At 40.4% G+C, this 20,477-nt stretch overlaps 1 protein-coding gene and 1 pseudogene across 3 annotated transcripts; both read right to left on the bottom strand.

The window, feature by feature from the left end:
- Nucleotides 1-5,055, bottom strand: part of LOC138349467 (uncharacterized) — a 5,378-nt pseudogene extending 323 nt beyond the window's left edge.
- Nucleotides 5,056-5,254: 199 nt separating this feature from the next.
- LOC123771895 (uncharacterized) lies at nt 5,255-20,066 on the bottom strand. 3 transcript variants are annotated; one of them, XM_045764666.2, is made up of 3 exons: nt 19,941-20,066; nt 16,200-18,430; nt 9,121-9,255 (listed from the first exon to the last, which is right to left on the bottom strand). In XM_045764666.2, the coding sequence occupies exon 2, from the start codon at nt 18,422-18,424 to the stop codon at nt 16,244-16,246; it is 2,181 nt and encodes a 726-aa protein (XP_045620622.2). In that variant the 5' UTR covers nt 18,425-18,430; nt 19,941-20,066; the 3' UTR covers nt 9,121-9,255; nt 16,200-16,243. The 3 variants fall into 3 exon arrangements, with proteins under 3 accessions (XP_045620623.2, XP_045620622.2, XP_045620621.2); XM_045764667.2 differs by lacking the exons at nt 16,200-18,430; nt 19,941-20,066 and adding an exon at nt 11,132-11,325 and having other exon boundaries at nt 5,255-9,255; XM_045764665.2 differs by lacking the exon at nt 9,121-9,255 and having other exon boundaries at nt 15,785-18,430.
- Nucleotides 20,067-20,477: the final 411 nt, after the last annotated feature.

Below are 20,477 nucleotides of genomic sequence, written 5' to 3'. Positions count from 1 at the left end.
ATATATGATAATGGTGTTAGGAACCTAGATAAGGAATCATTTCCAAAACTCTAAGCAGTTTATGTGAGAACAGTTCTGTAATATATAGCAGCAACTTAGAATTCACAGTAAAAACGTTAAAAACACATGAGGCACAGAAATTTTCAACAGAGCTGGTTCCGGCAATGAAAGCTAACATACGAGTAAAACCAAAGAGAAATGAACTTAATACCACGAGCAAAGACGAGAAAACGGGGATTTTTAAGAGGCAAAGACAAAGTAGGTAAACAAAACCTTTATTAATTAACAGGACTATGAAAAAGCACAATTGGAAACAGGAAACGCAGATGAGTGAACTGAGAGAAAGCAAATCTTCCTTCAGAGTAGAGATGTAAACATGTGGATTGAATTAGAAGAAGTGACAAAGATCTTACTCTATTTTATTTGAGACATAACAATTATAATTTTAGCTAAACATTGCACGGAGAGGAAAATATCAGCTCTCATTCTATTGATTCCAGTCCCAAAGTCAACAGCATCTTCCTGCGTCTGGCCGCGGTGTGATCCTGCTTCTCCACCCTCCGTGCTGCGAGTGAAGCTCTCGAGGACGACGTGTTAGTGCACCCGGCAATAATATTTACGTCACTCCTGAACTGGTGGCTGCGAGCGTTGTAGATCCAGGGGTTGAAGGCTGTCCCGAAGAGAAAGAGCCACCAGCAGATGTAAGAACGAAGCTGATAACGTTGGATACTGGGAGGGAGGTCCAAGAAGATGAAAAACATGTCAATTTGTAAAGGCACCTGTGTGGTAAAGATACACACTGTAATCATCACTTGCGTCACTAAACAGCGACGACTTTCCTTATACATTGGCCCATATGCTTTTAAGTTTATACCCTTCCATTCGGCAGCTTTTCTTGCCTCTTCCTTCAGGAAGGTCCTGATCGCCAGCAACGAGAAAACAAAAGAACAATAACTGACGACTGTCAGTAAGGCCAGCGTACTGAAATACAACGTTACATAGAAAACGTTTTCCGGATGTGCTAGTGATAAACTTATCGGAAGTTTGTTGAAGGTGGACCAATGCGCGGCGAAGTGGCCGTCTTTGTTGTACATGAAGATAAGGGAGTCGAAGAGGCCAATGACCCAGGTTAAGCCTATGGCTGCCTTCACCCGCGTCACTGTGAAGTAATGGTGGTACCTGAGGGCCCTGCTGGTCAGCACCAGCCTCTCGATGCTCAGCAGGAAGACCGTCAGCAAAGACACAATGGAGCACTGGCAAAACAAGAATGCCTGGAAAAGGCGGAAGCCCTCATCAATACAAGGTACGGTAAGAAGCAAAGTCTCATTCTCCAGATGGAAGATGTTGGTCTCTCGAAACACATGGTTGTTAGCATTGGTGAAGAATGGCTCCAGGTGGTGATATAGTGAAGGGACAACGACGAAGGCGGCGACGAATAAGTCGGCGAAGGCGAGGGAGGTGCGGAGCATACTGGACTCCTGACCCCCGGTGTGGTCCGTTCACCATCACTACCACCACCACCAGGTTCCCAACCACACCGCTCACCCCCACACACGCCACCACCACCATCAGCACCACCTCGCCTGCCTGACACGCCAGCGGCAAGTAGCTCCACTCACCATTCACCCCGTGTTCCTCTGGACTGCCGTTCCATGCCACAGTATAACCAGGGTAGCAGCAAGGCCAGTGAATGTTATATGTGATGTAATATTCTTCATTCCACTCCAACAATTGTGTTAAGTCTGCCGGATCGCCGCAGAATGCGCCATCTATAACTTTATTGATATTAGTCATTAGGAAACTTAGTTCATCAGCATGACCATCAATTAAAGTATAATATCCATTGCAAATATTACTAATACACTCAGTAATTCCCATAATATAATTAAACAAAACTAAGAACCACATGTTATAATGCATGACTAACGAGCGAGGACATTGTTGGGAATGGAAGAATGCCACACTCTTATTTAAATCTTGACATTGTGTGAAAAATGTTTCATTTGTACACTCATTAAATCTCAAGAACATTGGTAGGCAAAGGCTTATGAAATCATCGTCATTAAATAATGCATATGTTTGATTATCGATGCTCACTTCATATTGATCGTACTCTACAACAGATGTGTTATACATGATGGAGTACATAGAGAAGCAGACACCCAGAGTGTTGGTAAATACAAAAGAGCTTTGTTTACCAACGCAATGAGCATCTGAGTGTCCAAGGAATGACGGTGAGAACGTGGCTGGAGGATGGTCGCACAAAAGCATCTTGTCAGTAAGATGATAACCGAGCTTAGAAAAGTCCAGTTTGTCGTAAGAAGGTTGGGTGCTGAAGCTGCGGTTTTGTGTGAACATTTCTGGAGGAGACTGAGTTGTAGTGGTGTGGCCGTTGGCTTTGGCACCGTCCCAACTGTCATACTCACGGGTGTTAGTGCTAATGTGGCCATTGGTGTTGGTACCTTCCCAGCTGACATCATCCCGGGTCTCCTTCAAGTTAGGTCGTGCTCTGCCTAGCGTCGAGGCATCTTCCTCACCTACCAACTGGAGGCACCACAACAAAAGCAACGCGAGTCCCAAGGCACCAGACCTGAGCCTCCTGCACTTGGATCCTGAAGCCATCAGTACCTGTAGTAACATAGAAACACAAAGAATCATCGTTTAATGGTCTTGTTCTTAAAGGTATGCTGATCAACATGACCTTTATTGATGTATGTGATGCCTTTTTTGGGTCGGCCTTTTATCATCCACACAGCAGGCCCTTTGCATGGCTCAGTGACCCCAGTCCATAAAGGACTCATATTTTTGTAACCGAGGTAATTTCGTGAAAGAATAACGCAAAAATAAATACATGAATTTAAAAAATAATATTTCAATAGTTGGGTTATTGTCAATAACTTTGTCAGTAATATTAACAAATGTATCTAAATTGAACAAATTTAGATATATTTGATTTGTAACTGAAAAAATACAGAAATTCACTGGGTAATAAGTACTTAGATATAGCACTAATAATAATAGTTTGGACAAAGATTATTCTAATTTTACAGAGACATAAGGTACAATTATATTTTTTAAACAAAATTGCTAGTTTAATAACATCTAAAATAGAAATAAAAACTACAAAAACTTAGTTCATTTCGTTCAATAACGTTTAGATCTTTTTTTCTCATAAATCAAAATACAATCATTCAACAGAAAGCAAATATCCATATATTTATTCATATTTTGACCATGTTATTTATCCAGAACTATGTTGCAGATAGTCGACATTCATCAAATATTGAGCATTTAAATGATGTGCATAACCTTTCTGTTACTCGTTGTTGACTTGAAATGACACATTCCCAAGAGAGGGTGGGAGAGAGTAGTCGCTTTTGATGTGTTTCTGCTTTGTATAGAATCTCAGACGACCTTCTCTACACCAGCATTATTCTAACTTGTACTGAAACACTCGCTGGAGACGACTTATTGGGTTACACACTACAGGCATCGATATAACACGACCTATTTTCCATCATTATAACACGACCTATTTTCCATCATTATAACACGACCTATTTTCCATCATTATAACACGACCTATTTTCCATCATTATAACACGACCTATTTTCCATCATTATAACACGACCTATTTTCCATCATTATAACACGACCTATTTTCCATCATTATAACACGACCTATTTCCCGTCGCTATTAACCTAGATTTAGGCTTTCACTTACGAGAACTTAACCACCTATCTTGCACTCACCTTCACACACTGCTGAGAGTGATGTGACACCGGCCACCTTCCTATAGTGAAGATGACTTTGCATTGGCGAGGGCCGGGAGGGAGGCTAAGGATGCTACCGTGATAAGCCGTGGCAACAGTCCACTACCACAGGATATGAATCAACCACAGTGCCACAAAAAACATTTCATATTTTCATTCTCGTGCCATGTTATGTATGTTGACCAATTAACGAATTTAATGGCAGGAACAATGAGAATTATTGTTGCCGATAAATTCTCACAACACAAGTAAAGTATCCAAACTAGTTGAAATAGTTGGCAGTGCTAAACATAGTGTTCCAACACTGCCTTTTCTACTCACCATACTTTCTTGTGTCCAAAAAACAAAAGTGACACAATGTGGTAGGGAATTTTAACTCATTCGGAATCAAAAACGAATAGCAACTACCATGTAGAAATACCCTTGACACGACGATATGACTCAAGCTCGTCCTCCTAAGGTTTCCCAACGTCAAAAAATAAGCGTGATAAAGTGCCCATATCCTAACCTACGAGAGGGCCCAAAACAGAAAACGGGACACCATGTCAATTTCGCGAGCTGCTTCCATTTTCTAGTAGGATAGTTTTTGGCCTTAGGTAGAGTATACGTCAAAATGCGACGTGCTATTAGGACGACGGGTTGACGACTCAAGGCTATCGAGCAACCAGCTAGGCACCTACTGAAACATTTACATTTACAGTACTATCCTCGTTTGGCTCAGAACCAAAAGGATAGTACACCACTTAACAGGGTGGGGATTCATTGATCAATTATTTAACTACTTACGAAGCCTGTACATCTTTCATTAATCATAGGGGCTTTGTATACATTAATTCAATCGTGTGTAAACAGTTCTTCATTCATATACAGGGGAATTAGGCGGTTGGATTAAGGAGTATTTTGAGTTTGTTGATGAGGACGGGCTGGGATTTAGTGAAGTTTTCTCCTACGTGTAAAGCAGTATAGTTAGAACATTTTTGAACAAATATCCTTATGAGTGTGATAACTATTTTGCCCTAAAATTTGTGTTTTCTATTTTGAATCTCTTTGTTAGTTTAAACAGTTTAAACTTTAAACGAGTTTAAACAGCAAGTAAAAAATTAATTTGCATAAGCATTAGCATTTTAAAAATTATGCAAAATTTGAATTATCTTATGAAATAACATAATGAAAGAAGATGCTATAAGCTATATTAATCAATGTTTAGAATATTAATTTTACATAATTTAAAGGAGAAATTCAACTAATTTATACCAATTCCAGAGAATGATGACTTCCGATATATTTTACATGTAAATTGACCTCACATGTAAGTAATTAATAAAAAAATTATTGTATTATTATTATTATTATTATTATTATTATTATTATTATTATTATTATTATTATTATTATTATTATTATTATTTTTCAATAGTAAATTTCATACGTAAATAATAATTTAAATAATTTTAAACTTTTCTACATGTCAGAATACATTACAAATATAAGAATCATCCACACGTATATGATAAATAAATATGTTTTAAACTTGAAGGTCAAATGTCAATTCAAAGCGTCTCATAATTATTATAAAATGCATTGTAATATATAGAGACATGGGTAGAATCCCTTTCCTCATCTCTTCATCTCCCTCTCCTTCTCCCTTCACTCACTTTGATAACCCTCTTCGTCTCTTTTCCTCAACCTTTCACCATCTTTCCTCATTACCATCACTATCCATTTCACATTCCTTCACCGTCTTTCGTCACCCCAATTACTCTCCCCATAACAATGTTTTCTCCTTTTCAACCCAAATCATTTCTCTCCCTCTTCTCCTCCCTTTATTCTGTGCGTTACATTTATCTCTACGTTACCACTGTCAGGGGACACCATGTCCCTTTCCTGCACCACACTTAACATTCATTATATCTGTCAGAAGGCTACTTGTCCCATTCCTCATCACACTGGACTTCTACGTTACGACTGTCACAAGACAGTCGTAACGTCTCATGACTATGGTATGTAAACACAGATTCTTGATAATGTTGCAAGACGACATACGTTACTCTTGTTATCGCTCACGTGACAGCCTCTCGTGTATCATTCAGAATGTTACACTTTGAACAGGAAAAGATGATGATGTTTGGCATCAATCATGGTTTGGCACTTATCTCTGTGTCACTCACAAGTCTTCGTGTTATGAAGAGCAGCTGGCACTGGTGAGAGCCAGGAAGACAGCTATTAATGCCACCACGATAAGGCCAGATAACAGACCACAACAACAGGATAAGATTTTCGGTTCAACTTTAATAATTACTTAGTTTGTTATTGTGTTTGTTTTGTGACAAAATATTAGATCTGTTTTATTATTGAGAGTAGGTAAAGAGGGAAGAGAGCGAAGGATGAGAAGGGGAGGAGAAAGGAAAGAGCCCTTTTCAAGAGCCTGGAAATTGGTAGGAAAAGCAGAAAAAGAGCAGCCTACATTGAAATAGAGATGGGACAAAAATAAGATGCAAGTCGCCTATTGTATTCGTTTTTTTCTGGATATGGTGTGTGTGTAGTGAATTGTTTAATCTGATGTGGATAAAGATTATATAGTGTGTGGTGATGTGGAGTGACACATGGCGTGTGGTGATGTGGTGTATGGTGATATGCTGAATTGGGCTTGTTTGTGATGATATTTGGTACCTTATAATAAGGTGTGGGTATATAGTGTAATGTGGTTTGACGTGAGGTAATATTGTGTGGTAAAATTTCATATAAAAAGACCAATACATACGAGAAATGACCAAAGTTACAGCCCCGCTCCTGTGCCAGGTAAGTCCACTACGGGCTCACCATAGCCCGTGCTACTTGGAACTTTTTGTTCCAAGTAGCTGAATGTAAAACAACAAATACGAGAAAGGAAGTTTAGTAGTTGTATGGTCTAATCGTCCACATGACTTCTACAAAGTTCTTTCTCTGATTCTTAAAACTGTAAGTATCGTCAGGTAAAACTTAGACTTTGGTTAGACTTATTTAAGATTGGTTGAGTTAAGTTATGCCAGTTTGTGTTAGGGTGGGTTAAGTGTGATATGGTTAGGTAGGTTTTAAAATCCTTTGGTGAAGCGTCTTGTGTTCGATGTGTCTATAAATATGAAAATTTGCACCAGACAATTAAAGGATGGAATCCAAGACCTTACGCCCTGTCCCCAGGAACACAAGTATGTGATTACAAGATATATGCAGCTCTGTATTTATGGTAATTAAATGGGATGTTACACTTACATTTTGGCCAAATATTACATCAGTAGAAGGAACAATGTCAGATGTTAGTCTCGTGTTTCCAGTCCCAGAGTTAACAGCATCTTCCTGCGTCTGACACGAGTACGAGCATCACCTGTTCCTCCAGCGTCCTGAGAAGGAACTTCCCGAGGCCGAAGTCTTCTCCTCAGTGCATCCGGCAGCAGTTTGTTGAACACCAGAGTTGCGTCTTTCCTGAACTGTTGACCAAGTGAGTTGTAGATCCAGGGGTTCCAGGCTGTCCCACACAGGAAGAGCCACCAGCAGATGTAGGAACGAAGTACAGACTTGAAGGAAAGTTCTAGCGACAGATATATGATGAACACATCAACGAGTAAAGGGACGCTGGAAATAAGATGACATACGGTGATGAGCACTTGCGTCATCAAGCTGCGACGGTTTTCCTCAGCCATCGGCCCATAAATAAACATATTCATCCCCCGCCATTCGGAAGCCGTTCTCGCTTGTTCCTTCAGGAAGTTCCAGATGGCCAGAGTCGAAAATAAAAAAGTACAGATTCCGACGGCCCCCAGTAGCACAAGCTGGCTATAATAAACCGTCTTGTATAAAATATTATCTGGATAGGCAAATGCCCAAGGGAGCGGAAGTTTGTTGAAGGTGGACCAGAGAGCGGCGAAGTAGCCGTCTTCGTGGTACATGAAGATGAGGGAGTCGAGGAGGCCGATGATCCAGGTTAAGCCTATGGCCGCCTTCACCCGCGTCACTGTGAAGTAATGGTGGTACCTGAGGACCCTGCTGGTCAGCACCAGCCTCTCGATGCTCAGCAGAAAGACCGTCAACAACGACACAATGGAGCACTGGCAAAACAAGAATGCCTGGAAAAGTTGGGTGCTCTCGGTATTATCAGGAAAAAAAAATAAGTTAACCGTCAGCCCACTATAACTGCTGTTTGAGTCTAGATCCACAACAATAACTGGATATGCTAGGAATGGTTTCAAGTGGTGATATAGTGAAGGGACAACGACGAAGGCGGCGACGAATAAGTCGGCCAAAGCGAGGGAGGTGCGGAGCATACTGGACTCCTGACCCCGGTGTGGTCCGCTCACCATCACTACCACCACCACCAGGTTCCCAACCACACCGCTCACCCCCACACACGCCACCACCACCATCAGCACCACCTCGCCTGCCTGACACGACAGCGGCAGGTAGCTCCACCGACCATTCAAGCCGTGTTCTTCCGGGATGCCGTTCCACGCAACAGTATAACCAGGGTAGCAGCAAGGCCAATATAAGTTAAAAGATAACAATTTTGTTTCATTCCCTTCACGAAAGAATAAAGTATCATTATAAGTAAAACAGTAACTACCATTAATATGCAAATTAAAGTTTGTTATTCGGAATCGAATACCTGCTACTTCACCGTCTTCAAATCTATGGTCACCATGACAAATTTTTCTTATACACTCTACGTCGCCATCGACATAACGATGCATAATTATTTTCCAATGGTCATAATGCATGGAGGCCGAGAGTGGGCATTGCTTGGAATGGAAGAATACATAGGCGGTAAGTCGTTCCCAGCCCAGGCCCGAAACCTCGTAGCACATAGTAAAAAATGTCTGGTTAAAGCACACATTAAACCTCAAGAACAAAGGTAAGCAGAGATTGATGTAATCATCGTCATATAATATTACAAACTGTTCACCTTTTTCCTTGGTATTTAGTATTACCTTATGCACATTATCGTGGCCAAATGTTATTGAGGACAAATTATTACAGAGAGAGAAAGTTGAGTTAAATTTGAACGTAGGAAGTTTATCTCCAGCGCAAACAGCGTCTGAGCTGCCATTGTACGAGAGTGAGAACACCGACGGAGGATGTTCACATAACTGTAAGTTGTAATCACTATAATCACTGACACCCAATGGATCCCATTCGACAGAACTCGTCGGCCGGCTGTCAACACTTGAGTGTTGAGTGGTCTCTTCTGTTAGAAGTCCATTAACGTATTTGTTAGGAGAATAGTCTCTGTTTATTCCTTCTGCAAAGCTGACATCATCCATGGAGTCACTGGTACTGTGGCCGCTGGTGCTGATGCCTCCCCAGCTGACATCATCGTCCAGATCGCGTATTGCAGTGTTCGGCTTCCAATCATCTTCACCTACCGACTGAAGGCGCCATATCATAAACAACACGAATCCCAGGAGACCTGACCTGAGCCACCTGCAGGTGGGTCTGGAAGCCATCAGTACCTACAGGAAGAAAAGGAAACAAGACCCTGCATTTACATAGTCGTTATCGAAGGACCTGTTAATCTACAAAACCCTAAATAAAGTATTTGTTTGCAAAAGGGGATATAGAAGCAGGTGACTTGATTTTTGCTACAAGGCTTAATTCCTCACTTTATGGCATTACTCTACTAGTTTTCAATGAAACTAATCCGAAATCGTTTAACAGTGGAGTCTAAGATTACTTCTTTTCACTGAATAGGAGCAAACAATTAAGGACAGGAATCTTCCCTGCCCAGAGCCCGTTTATGGTCCATTGTTGTTGTTAGGTGGGTTATACAATATCACCATCAGGGAGTGTAGATTTATTTTAGAATTTTACTCAACAAGCAAATTTAATATTCGAGGGAAAAAGTTAAACCCCGGTTGAGCACAATCGCAGGGTCAAGCCCAAGATCCGGACAAATCAAAATAAAAAGTGTTTACATGAAGCCTATTCTCTCACTGGTTGATTACTCAGCTCGTGCTTTTTGAGGTTTTTCAAGAAGAAACATTGTGAGTCAAAGCTCCTGCTTCAAGATAGATTAAAAGCCTGTAACTAAACTAGACATAACACTAACAGCGATTGATATATGAAGATACTGATTATACCAAGAAAGAAATATTTAACGGAGCTTTAGCCCGAGATGCCGTAAGTATGCCGTAGGAGAAAATGGAGGCTATATTAGTATTATCTAAAAAATTATTCATGAAGTTTTTTTGAAGACAAAAGTGCAAATGTTAGGTTAATGTCGACCTCTCAACACCCAAAATAGTGCGTCATCAACTTTTAAGAACAATGGTCCTGGACGTGGCCTTAGTGATGGCAATGAATGTCCTCTAAGCGACTGGTTATAAACCAAACTCCAACGAGAACAGTTCATCTCATGCCTTTTCATATCTATAAAAGAGAATATCTGTTTGTTCGAGAGTCTTTGGTTAAATGCTAGATGTTTGGGGCTAGCTTTACAAAATTTGCATGGTGATTTGTGATTGCATGCAGAGCGTCATAGAGTGGTCAGGGTCGACCCCAACCATGTCTCACTTTAAGAAGGATTGCAGGTCATATTCCAAGTTCCAAATACCCCATGTATAGTATTTGATACATGTGACCCACTACTGGGCCATCTCCTGGGTCCACCATCACTACCTACGTCCACGGAGCTGCTCACACTGTTGATGCGCTTCGTGCACCATTATCTGTGTCTGGTCATTCATTTGGTCTTCAAATGCAATTTCCGATCTCCAGAGTTTTGATAATGAAACACTATTTTATGCTTTAAAGTCCTCTCATGTAAACTGGTTGTCCATCAAAACCCTCTCTCAAGACATCACATGTTATGTATGCAAAAACCGGTTATACTATCTAACAAACTCGAATAAAGAACCAAATTAGAGAGTAGATGAAAGCCTATAGAGACAAATTTAACATACCTCGGTGCAGACCTCCAGACCATATATTTACGTTTATTTCACCCTTGATAAAAGTCCTTCAGTGAATCTAATTACTTTGATATCGTTCCTTTTAGAAGTGTTTGTTCTCTAGCTTTTAACCCGAAGGCGTTGTTTCAAACATTTAGGTTGTCAATTTACTGTTGGTGTAAAAATTACAGATATCAAGTTCACTTTATGCCATTACAGTGGTCTTTTATGAATTGTAATTTAGTTCAGAGCTTATATAGCCAGTCTCCAGCAGCCGCACTTGGTGTTAGCAAACAATCTTTGTCATGCAACCGCTTGCTGAACAGTAGTGGTCACGCTACCACCAACTAAACTGTAGTAGTTAGTGGTGGTGCTGGAACACCAAAGGCAGTTCACAGTTCCGTTTTGCTCCTCACAATAAAATATTATGTTCACTCACTCTGCCGCTGTATTGAACAAGTGTTGATACTGTATCTACCGAGACTATAGCAATATCTTCGAATTCTAGTCGTATAGCCTTGGTGCACAAGACAGAGATGCCAGCTTCCTCTCTCTACAGTAGATGGGTTGGTACTGAAGTGAGCTGGCTGGCTTACAGGATATGGTTCACGTTCAAGCTAGGACGAATATTTTCGCAATTTTGTTTTAATCTCTCAAGCTATCAGTCTACTTATCTCTCTGCTTGTGTCAATTTTTCTGGCTTTCATTCGTTCTTCAGGCCTCTTCATTAATATTTAGTATTTATGTTGATTCAACGGCAATAATGTTGATTCAACGTCGCTTCAACGACAATAATGTTGGTTCAAGTTTAATTCAATGTTACTCGAGCATGTTTTGACCACTGGGAGAAAGAAAGGGAGACTGAACACGAGGAAGAATGGAAGGGAGGGAGATTGAGAGACTGAAGTTGGAGGAAGGGAGGATGAGAGGGAGAGTTAATGGGTTGGAAGAAGTATGGTAGGTAGGGAGGACGGAAAGGAGAAAGGATGAGAGAGAATTGCATCATATGACGTCATGAAAAGCACTCGCTCGACCTTGTCATTAAATAAGGGATTACTGCGTCACGAATGCGTCTAGGCTTAGAGAATGGTAGACCAGTGAGGGGAGAGTCTCATTTGAGAAAATGAGTGAGAGCACGACAGACAGACAGACACATAGACACACAGACATACAGACACACAGACACACAGACACACACAGACACAGAGGAACGAAGATAGCAACAGACAATTTTTGTTTCTCTCGTAAATCTTAATCTTATCTAATTAAGATAATAAAAAACATCCTGTCTTCAGAACTGTCGTCTGATGTTTCTGAGAAGTACTTCCCTCATCATCACAGAACAAATTCCTCAGTAATTGAGCTAAAATATAAATTCAGTTTATTTACATTTAGTTATAATTAATAAATATATGGTACAAAATTATACAATGAATATAATTGAATAAGCAGCCTTAATAATTACCTTTTACCACGAAATAAAACTAAAATCACAACAGTGGAATCGTTGACTCGGAGCAACTCAGTCGAAGATAAAATCTAAAAATATTAATCAATTCTAACATGCTACAGACACGATTGCTAGACAGGCAAGAGGTACATCCACTGAGAGGCAAGACCAAACTATATATTTACTGGTTGGTCAGTAAGCTTCGTGATGCCGTAGAGTGAAAGAAGACAAAAAAGTTCAGTACGAGAGTGCCATGAGTTCAAACATCTTCAGCAAAGCTTCAAATTTCGCTAAATTTCCGTATCGAGAAGTACAAGTCGAACAGTTCTGTTCAATGTTCTTGAAAATGTGATTATTAGTAATATTTTCAAGATTTTGTTTAGTAAAGTAAATCGCTTTGTTTGATGTACAAATTTCAACACGGAGTGAAAATGTTAATTTTTTATAGCATTACATTTGTGAAAAATTATACAAAATTGTCTTAACATAAATAGCTTTTAATGAGAGCAGATGTTATAAGCCTGATTAATTCAGCTTAAAAATATTATTAACTTTACATAGGTTTTGACAGAAACTCAAATTATTTAATCCTTGTCCTGAAAATTATGATTTCAGAAAAATAAATGGTCGTGAATTCAACCTAAATCTTACTGATTAACGTTATAGATTTTTAAATATTTTTTTCTAAATTTCAGAAATAAATATCATATTTAAATTTAAATTTTAAAATGTACCAAACTTTTCCATAAGTCAGCGTTCACTAAAAATAATGGAATTATCCATTTGTCTACGAAAATAAATAGGCCTCAAAGCTGAGGAACAAAGAGATAAGAGACAAGAGAAAGATATCTTTTCTCACTCCTTCACCACCTTTTGTCACCCTTTTTGTCCCCCTCTCATCTCTTATTCAAGAACAATGAGTTATTGTTGATGATAAATTCTCACAACACAAGTATCTAAACTAGATGAAATAGTTAACAATGCTAAACATGGTGTCCCAACACTGCCTTTTCTACTCCCTATACGTACAAACTTCTTCTTCTGTCCAAAAAACAAGAGACACAATGTGGTAGGGAATTATAACTCATTCGAAATCAAAAACGAATAGCAACTACCTTGTTGAAATACCCTAGACACGACGGTATGACTCAAACCCGTCCTCCTAAAGTTTCCCAACTTTAAGAAATTGTGGTGCTAAAGTGCCCATATTCTAACTTAGCAGAGGACCAAAAACAGAAAACGAGATAGTATGTCAATTTCGCGAGTCGCTTCCATTTTCTAGTAAGACGACTTTTGGCCTTAGGTAGAGTATACGTCAAAATGCGACGTGCTATTACGACGACGGGTTCACGACTCAAAGCTATCCGGGCAACCAGCTAGGCACCTACTGAAACATTTACCGGTGGAGACTCAGAACCATAGGGATAGTACACCACTTAACAGGGTGAGGATTCATTGTTCAATTACTTAACTATTTGTGAAGCCTGTACATCTTTCATTAATCATAGGGGCGTTGTATACATTTATTCAAATGTTTACGAGCTTCGAAACATTACAACCCATTATTATTATTGTTCAACAGCATTGCAGTCCTTTGGAGCATATCAACGGATCAAGAAAATACACATTTATAAATTACAAAATATTGTGTATTAAAAAAAAGGCTTATTATCATATTTATAAGTTATTATTAATTTACATTGAAGTACTATATACAGTTAGGCGTAGATTAGATTAGGTTAGATTAGGTGTTTAAGTTCTGTAGGCGATTATTTGCATTTGAAATACGTGGGTGAAATATTTACTGAGTTGCGATTCGAACAGCTTTCATCCGCGAGGCATTGTTCGAGAATGTTCCCACGACATAAGTGGTAAATCGTGTGTAAATAGTTTTTCATTCATATACAGAGGGATTTGGCGGCTGGATTAACGAATATTTTTCCTTTGTTGATGAGGACGGGCTGGGATTTAGTGAAGTTTTCTCCTACATATCGAGTAGTATAGCTCGAACAATTTTGTACAAATGTCTTTATGAATGTGGTAACTATTTTGTCCTTAAATTCGTGTTTTGTAATGTGAATCGCTTTGTGTTCTGTACGAATTTCAGGGGGACAACTTGTCCCTCTCCTGCACTACACTGAACACTTCGTTACGGCTGTCAGACGGCTACTTGTCCCTGTCCTTCATCACAATGGACCTCTATATTACGACTGTCACAAGACAGTCGTAACGTCTCGTGACTATGGTATGTAACACAGGTTCTTGATAATGTCACAAGACGACATACGTTATTCTGGTTATCGCTCACTTGGCCGCCTCTCATGTATCATTCACTATGTTACACTATGAACAGGAAAAGATGATGTTTGGCATCAATCATGGTTTGGCACTTATCTCTGTGTCACTCACAAGCCTTCGTGTTATGAAGAGTAGTTGGCACTGGTGACAGCCAGGGAGACAGCTACTAATGCCACCACGATAAGGCCAGATAACAGACCACAACGACAGGATATGATTTTCGGTCCAACTTTAATAATTACTTAGTTTGTTATTGTGTTTATTTTAGATTTGTTTTATATGGAGAGTAGGTGAAGAGGAAAGAGAGCGGAGGATGAGAAGGGGAGGAGCAGTAGATGAAGACTGGGAATTGGTAGGTAGAGCAGAGAAAGAGCGGCTCACATTGAAATTGAGATGGGACAAAAATAAGATGTAGGTCGCCTATTTTATTCGTGTTTATTTTCTGGATATGGTGGCTGTGGTGTATTGTTTAGTGTGATGTGGATAACGAATATATGGTGTGTGGTGACGTGGAGTGACGCATGGCGTGTGGTGATGTGGTGTATGGTGAATCGTGCCTGATTGTGATAATATATGATGTCTAGTTATAAGGTGTGGGGGTATAGTGTATGGTGGTTTGACGTGAGGTGATAATGTGTGGTAAAATGTTATATACAAAGACCATTAAATACGAAAAATGTCCCCAGTTACAGCCCCGCTCCTGTGCCAGGTAAGTCCACTACGGGCTCACCATAGCCCGTGCTACTTGCCCCGCTCCTGTGCCAGGTAAGTCCACTACGGGCTCACCATAGCCCGTGCTACTTGGAACTTTTTGTCCCGAAAAGCTGAATGTAAAACAACAACAACGAGAAATGAACTTTAGTAGTTGTATGATCCAATCGTCCACCTGACTACTACAAAGTTCTTTCTCTGATTCTTAAAACTGTAAGTATCGTTAGGTAAAACTTAGACTTTGGTTAGGCTTTTTGAGGTTGGTGAAGTTAGGTTATGTTAGTCTGTGTTAGGGTAGGTTAAGTGTGATAGGGTTAGGTAGGTTTTAAAATCCTTTGGTGAAGCTGCATATATTTTATATCTGTAAGCAGAAAGTTGTTCTTGTAAACTGGATTAGAGACACTCTTAAAGCTTTATGTGGACCAAGTATTAGAGTGGAGTTAATGAGGTTTTTAATGTTTCATATTGACATAAAATGCAAGAAAATTAGGAATACAATAATTATGTTACTTTCTGAATATATTTTTTGTTTGTGGATAGGCAGGCAGGAAGGTTACTCAGTAGAAAAATATTGAAATTCTTGCGAGGCAGGATCAGGTATAACATTTGGGGTTTAAGGCTCATGCTCGCTGATGATATGGAAAATTTGTTTACTGAGAATTATATAAAATATATATAAATGTAATAATTTCCCTTGTATTTTAATGTAAATTTTTTCTCCAATTTTTGTAAATCGTTTATAGGTAAATAAGTATAACATTCAGGTTTTTTTTTTTAAGATCTTGTTCTGTACTACTGAAACACTTGTTCACTAAGAATTGTAATGTATAATTGCCTTGTAAAACTTATGTATATGTAATTTATATTGTATTTTCTTAAATAAAGATAAAAAAAAGTGTTCAATGTGATTATAAATATGAAAATTTGCACCAGACAATTAAAGGTTGGAATCCAAGACCTTACGCCCTGTCCCCAGGAACACAAGTATGTGATTACAAGATATATGCAGCTCTTTATTTATGGAAATTAAATGGGATGTAACACTTACATTTTGGCCAAATATTACATCAGTGAAAGGAACAATGTCAGATGTTAGTCTCGTGTTTCCAGTCCCAGAGTTAACAGCATCTTCCTGCGTCTGACACGAGTACGAGCATCACCTGTTCCTCCAGCGTCTTGAGAAGGAACTTCCCGAGGCCGAAGTCTTCTCCTCAGTGCATCCGGCAGCAGTTTGTTGAACACCAGAGTTGCGTCTTTCTTGAACTGTTGACCGCGTGAGTTGTAGATCCAGGGGTTCCAGGCTATCCCACTCAGGAAGAGCCACCAGCAGATGTAAGAACGAAGTACAGGCTTGAAGGAAAATTCTATCGACAGATATATGATGAACACATCAACGAGTAAAGGGATGTTGGAAATAAGATGACATACGGTGATGAGAACTTGTGTTATCAAGCTGCGACGGTTTTCCTCAGCCATCGGCCCATAAATAAACATGTTCATTCCCTTCCATTCGGAAGCCGTTCTCGCTTGTTCCTTCAGGAAGTTCCAGATGGCCAGAGACGAAAATAAAAAAGTACAGATTCCGACGGCCCCCAGTAGCAACAGTTGACTGTAATAAACCGTCTTGTATAAAATATTATCTGGATAGGCAAATGCCCAAGGGAGCGGAAGTTTGTTGAAGGTGGACCAGTATGCGGCGAAGTGGCCGTCTTCGTGGTACATGAAGATGAGGGAGTCGAGGAGGCCGATGATCCAGGTTAAGCATATGGCCGCCTTCACCCGGGTCACTGTGAAGTAATGGTGGTACCTGAGGGCCCTGTTGGTCAGCACCAGCCTCTCGATGCTCAGCAGGAAGACCGTCAGCAACGACACAATGGAGCACTGGCAAAACAAGAATGCTTGAAAAAGTGGGGTGCTCTTGTTAATGTCACGTAAAGAATATAATTCAACAACCTGTCCACTATCACTGCTGTTTGAGTCTAGATCCACAAAAATACCTGGATGTGTTAGGAATGGTTTCAAGTGGTGATATAGTGAAGGGACAACGACGAAGGCGGCGAGGAATAAGTCGGCGAAGGCGAGGGAGGTGCGGAGCATACTGGACTCCTGACCCCGGTGTGGTCCGTTCACCATCACTACCACCACCACCAGGTTCCCAACCACACCGCTCACCCCCACACACGCCACCACCACCATCAGCACCACCTCGCCTGCCTGACACGACAGCGGCAAGTAGCTCCACTCACCATTCAACCCGTGTTCTTCAGGGTTGCCGTTCCACGCAACAGTATAACCTGGGTAGCAGCAAGGCCAATATAAGTTAAAATATATAAATTTTGTTTCATTCCCTACACGAAAAAATAAAGTATCATTATAAGTAAAGCAGGAACTACCATTAACATCTTTATCAAAGTTTGTTATTCGAAACCGAATACCGGCTACTTCATTGTCTTCAAATCTATGTTCACCATGACAAATTTTTCTTATACACTCTACGTCGCCCTTGACATGACGATGCATAATTATTAGCCAATGATCATAATGCATGGAGGCCGAGAGTGGGCATTGCTTGGAATGGAAGAATACATAGGCGGTAACTCGTTCACTCTCCTGGCCCGATACCTCGTAGCACATAGTAAAAAATGTCTGGTTAAAGCACACATTAAACCTCAAGAACAAAGGTAAGCAGAGATTGATGTAATCATCGTCATATAATATTACAAACTGTTCATTTTTTTCCCTGGTATTTAGTATTACCTTATGCACATTATCGTGGCCAAATGTTATTGAGGACAAATTATTACAGAGAGAGAAAGTCGAGTTAAATTTAAACGTAGGAAGTTTATCTCCAGCGCAAACAGCGTCTGAGCTGCCATTGTACGAGAGTGAGAACACCGACGGAGGATGTTCACATAACTGTAAATTGTAATCACTATAACCACCGACACCCAATGGATCCCTTTCGACAGAACTCGTCGGCTGGCTGTCAACACTTAAGTGTTGGGTGGTCTCTTCTGTTAGAAGTCCATCAACGGAATCTTTCGCAGAATAGTCGCTGTTTATTCCTTCTGCAAAGCTGACATCATCCTTGGAGTCACTGGTACTGTGGCCGCTGGTGCTGATGCCTCCCCAGCTGACATCATCGTCCAGATCGCGTATTGCAGTGTTCGGCTTCCAATCATCTTCACCTACCGACTGAAGGCGCCATATCATAAACAACACGAATCCCAGGAGACCTGACCTGAGCCACCTGCAGGTGGGTCTGGAAGCCATCAGTACCTACAGGAAGAAAAAAGAAAACAAGACCCTGTATTTACATAGTCGTAATCCAAGGACCTGTTAATCTACAAATCATAAAATAAAGTATTTGTTTGCAGTAAGGGATTTAGAAGCAGGTGACTTTTTATTTTTGCTAACATGCTTAAGTGCTCACTTTATGGCGTCACACTATTAGTTTTTAATGAAAAATGATCCGAAATCGTTTAACAGTCGGGTCCCAGATTACTAGTGGCTGAATAGGAGCAAATAATTAAGGACCAGAACCTTCCCTGCCGGGGGCCCGAAACCCGGAGTAAACATCGTTTATGGGGGCCTCGTAGCCTGGTGGATAGCGCGCAGGACTCGTAATTCTGTGGCGCGGGTTCGATTCCCGCACGAGGCAGAAACAAATGGGCAAAGTTTCTTTCACCCTGAATGCCCCTGTTACCTAGCAGTAAATAGGTACCTGGGAGTTAGTCAGCTGTCACGGGCTGCTTCCTGGGGGTGGAGGTCTGGTCGAGGACCGGGCCGCGGGGACACTAAAGCCCCCAAATCATCTCAAGATAACCTCAAGATGGTCAACTGTTGTTGTTCAGTAGGTCACACACTATCAGCATCAGGGAGTTAAGATCCATTTTAAAATTTTACTCGACAAGCAAATTAAATTTACGAAGGAAAAAGTAAATCCCCGGTTGAGCACAGTCACGGGGCCAAGCCTAAGAGTCGGACAATCGTGGGTCCTATTCCAAATACCCTCATGTAATAATTGATACATGTGACCCACCACTGTGCCAACTCCTTGGCCCACCGTCACTATCTACGTCAACCGAACTTCTCACACTGTTAATGGGCTTCGAACAGACACAATTATCTGTTCTGGTCATTCATTTGGTTTTCTAGTGCCGTTTCCGATCTACAGAGTTTTGATAATGAAACATTATTTTATGCTTTAAAATCTTGTCATGTAAGTTGGTTGTCCATCAAAACCCTCTCTCAAGACATCACATGTTATGCATGCAAAAACCGCTTATACTTCCTAACAAATGAGAATAAAGCACCAAATTAGAAAATAGATATACGCTTGAGACAAACCTATAGAGACATATTTAACATGCCTCAATGCATGACTTCCAGACCATATATTTACGTTTATTTCAACCTTTAACAAAAGTCCTTTAGTGAATTTGATTACTTTGATATCGTTTCTTTTAGATATTTTTACTCTATTTCCTTTAACCCGAAGATGTTGCTTCAAACATTTAAGTTAGCAGTTTATTGTTGTGTAAAAATTACTAATATCAAGTTCACTTTGTGCCATCACAGTGGTACTTTGTGATTTTAAATTCAGTTCATAGCTTATATAGTCAGTGTCCAGCAGCCGCACCCGGTGTCAGCTAGCAATCTTGATTATGCGACCACTTGCTGAACCGTAGTGGTCACGCCACCACCACCTAAACAGTAGTAGTTAGGCCAACTGAAGCAGTTCACAGTTCCGCTTTGCTCCTCGCAATAAAATACTATGTCCACTCACTCTGCCGCTGTGTTGAAAAAAGTGTTGATACTGTATCTACGGAGACTATAGCAATATCTTCGAATTCTAGCCGTATAGCCTTGGTGCACAAGTCAGGGATGCCAGCTTCCTCCCCCTACAGTAGAAGGGATGTTACTGAAGTGTGCTGACTGAGAGGCGCCTTAAAGGACCATGCTGATAGGACCTGTCAGCAGATGATTGTTACAGGATATGGTTCACGTCCAAGCTTAGATGAATGTTTTCGCAATTTTGTTGTAATCTCTCGAGCTGTCAGTCTGTTTGTCTATTTATCTCTGTATGTGTCGATCTTTCTGGTTCTCCTTCCTTCTTCAGGCCTCTTCATTAATATTCTGTATTCATGTTGATTCATGTTCACCCATTTATTCATTTTCATGTTCACCTCTTTACTTCGCCCCTGCGCTCTGGTTTCTCACCTATTTAGTCAATTTCCTCGGCCATCTACTCCACTTTCCTCATCTCCTCACTTGCTTTTCACACACCCCTTTCCTCTACATTCTTTCATATTTTTCCCCTTTC

The sequence above is a fragment of the Procambarus clarkii genome, chromosome 38, assembly GCF_040958095.1.
Source record: "Procambarus clarkii isolate CNS0578487 chromosome 38, FALCON_Pclarkii_2.0, whole genome shotgun sequence".
NCBI classification, from domain to species: domain Eukaryota; kingdom Metazoa; phylum Arthropoda; class Malacostraca; order Decapoda; family Cambaridae; genus Procambarus; species Procambarus clarkii.
Note: the sequence above shows the minus strand (reverse complement) of the source record. Positions and strands in the feature narration are given on the sequence as shown.

Coding starts and splice junctions, on each gene's coding strand:
- LOC123771895 (XM_045764666.2), bottom strand. CDS start 18,424: ATGGCTTCCAGACCCACCTGCAGGTGGCTCAGGTCAGGTCTCCTGGGA.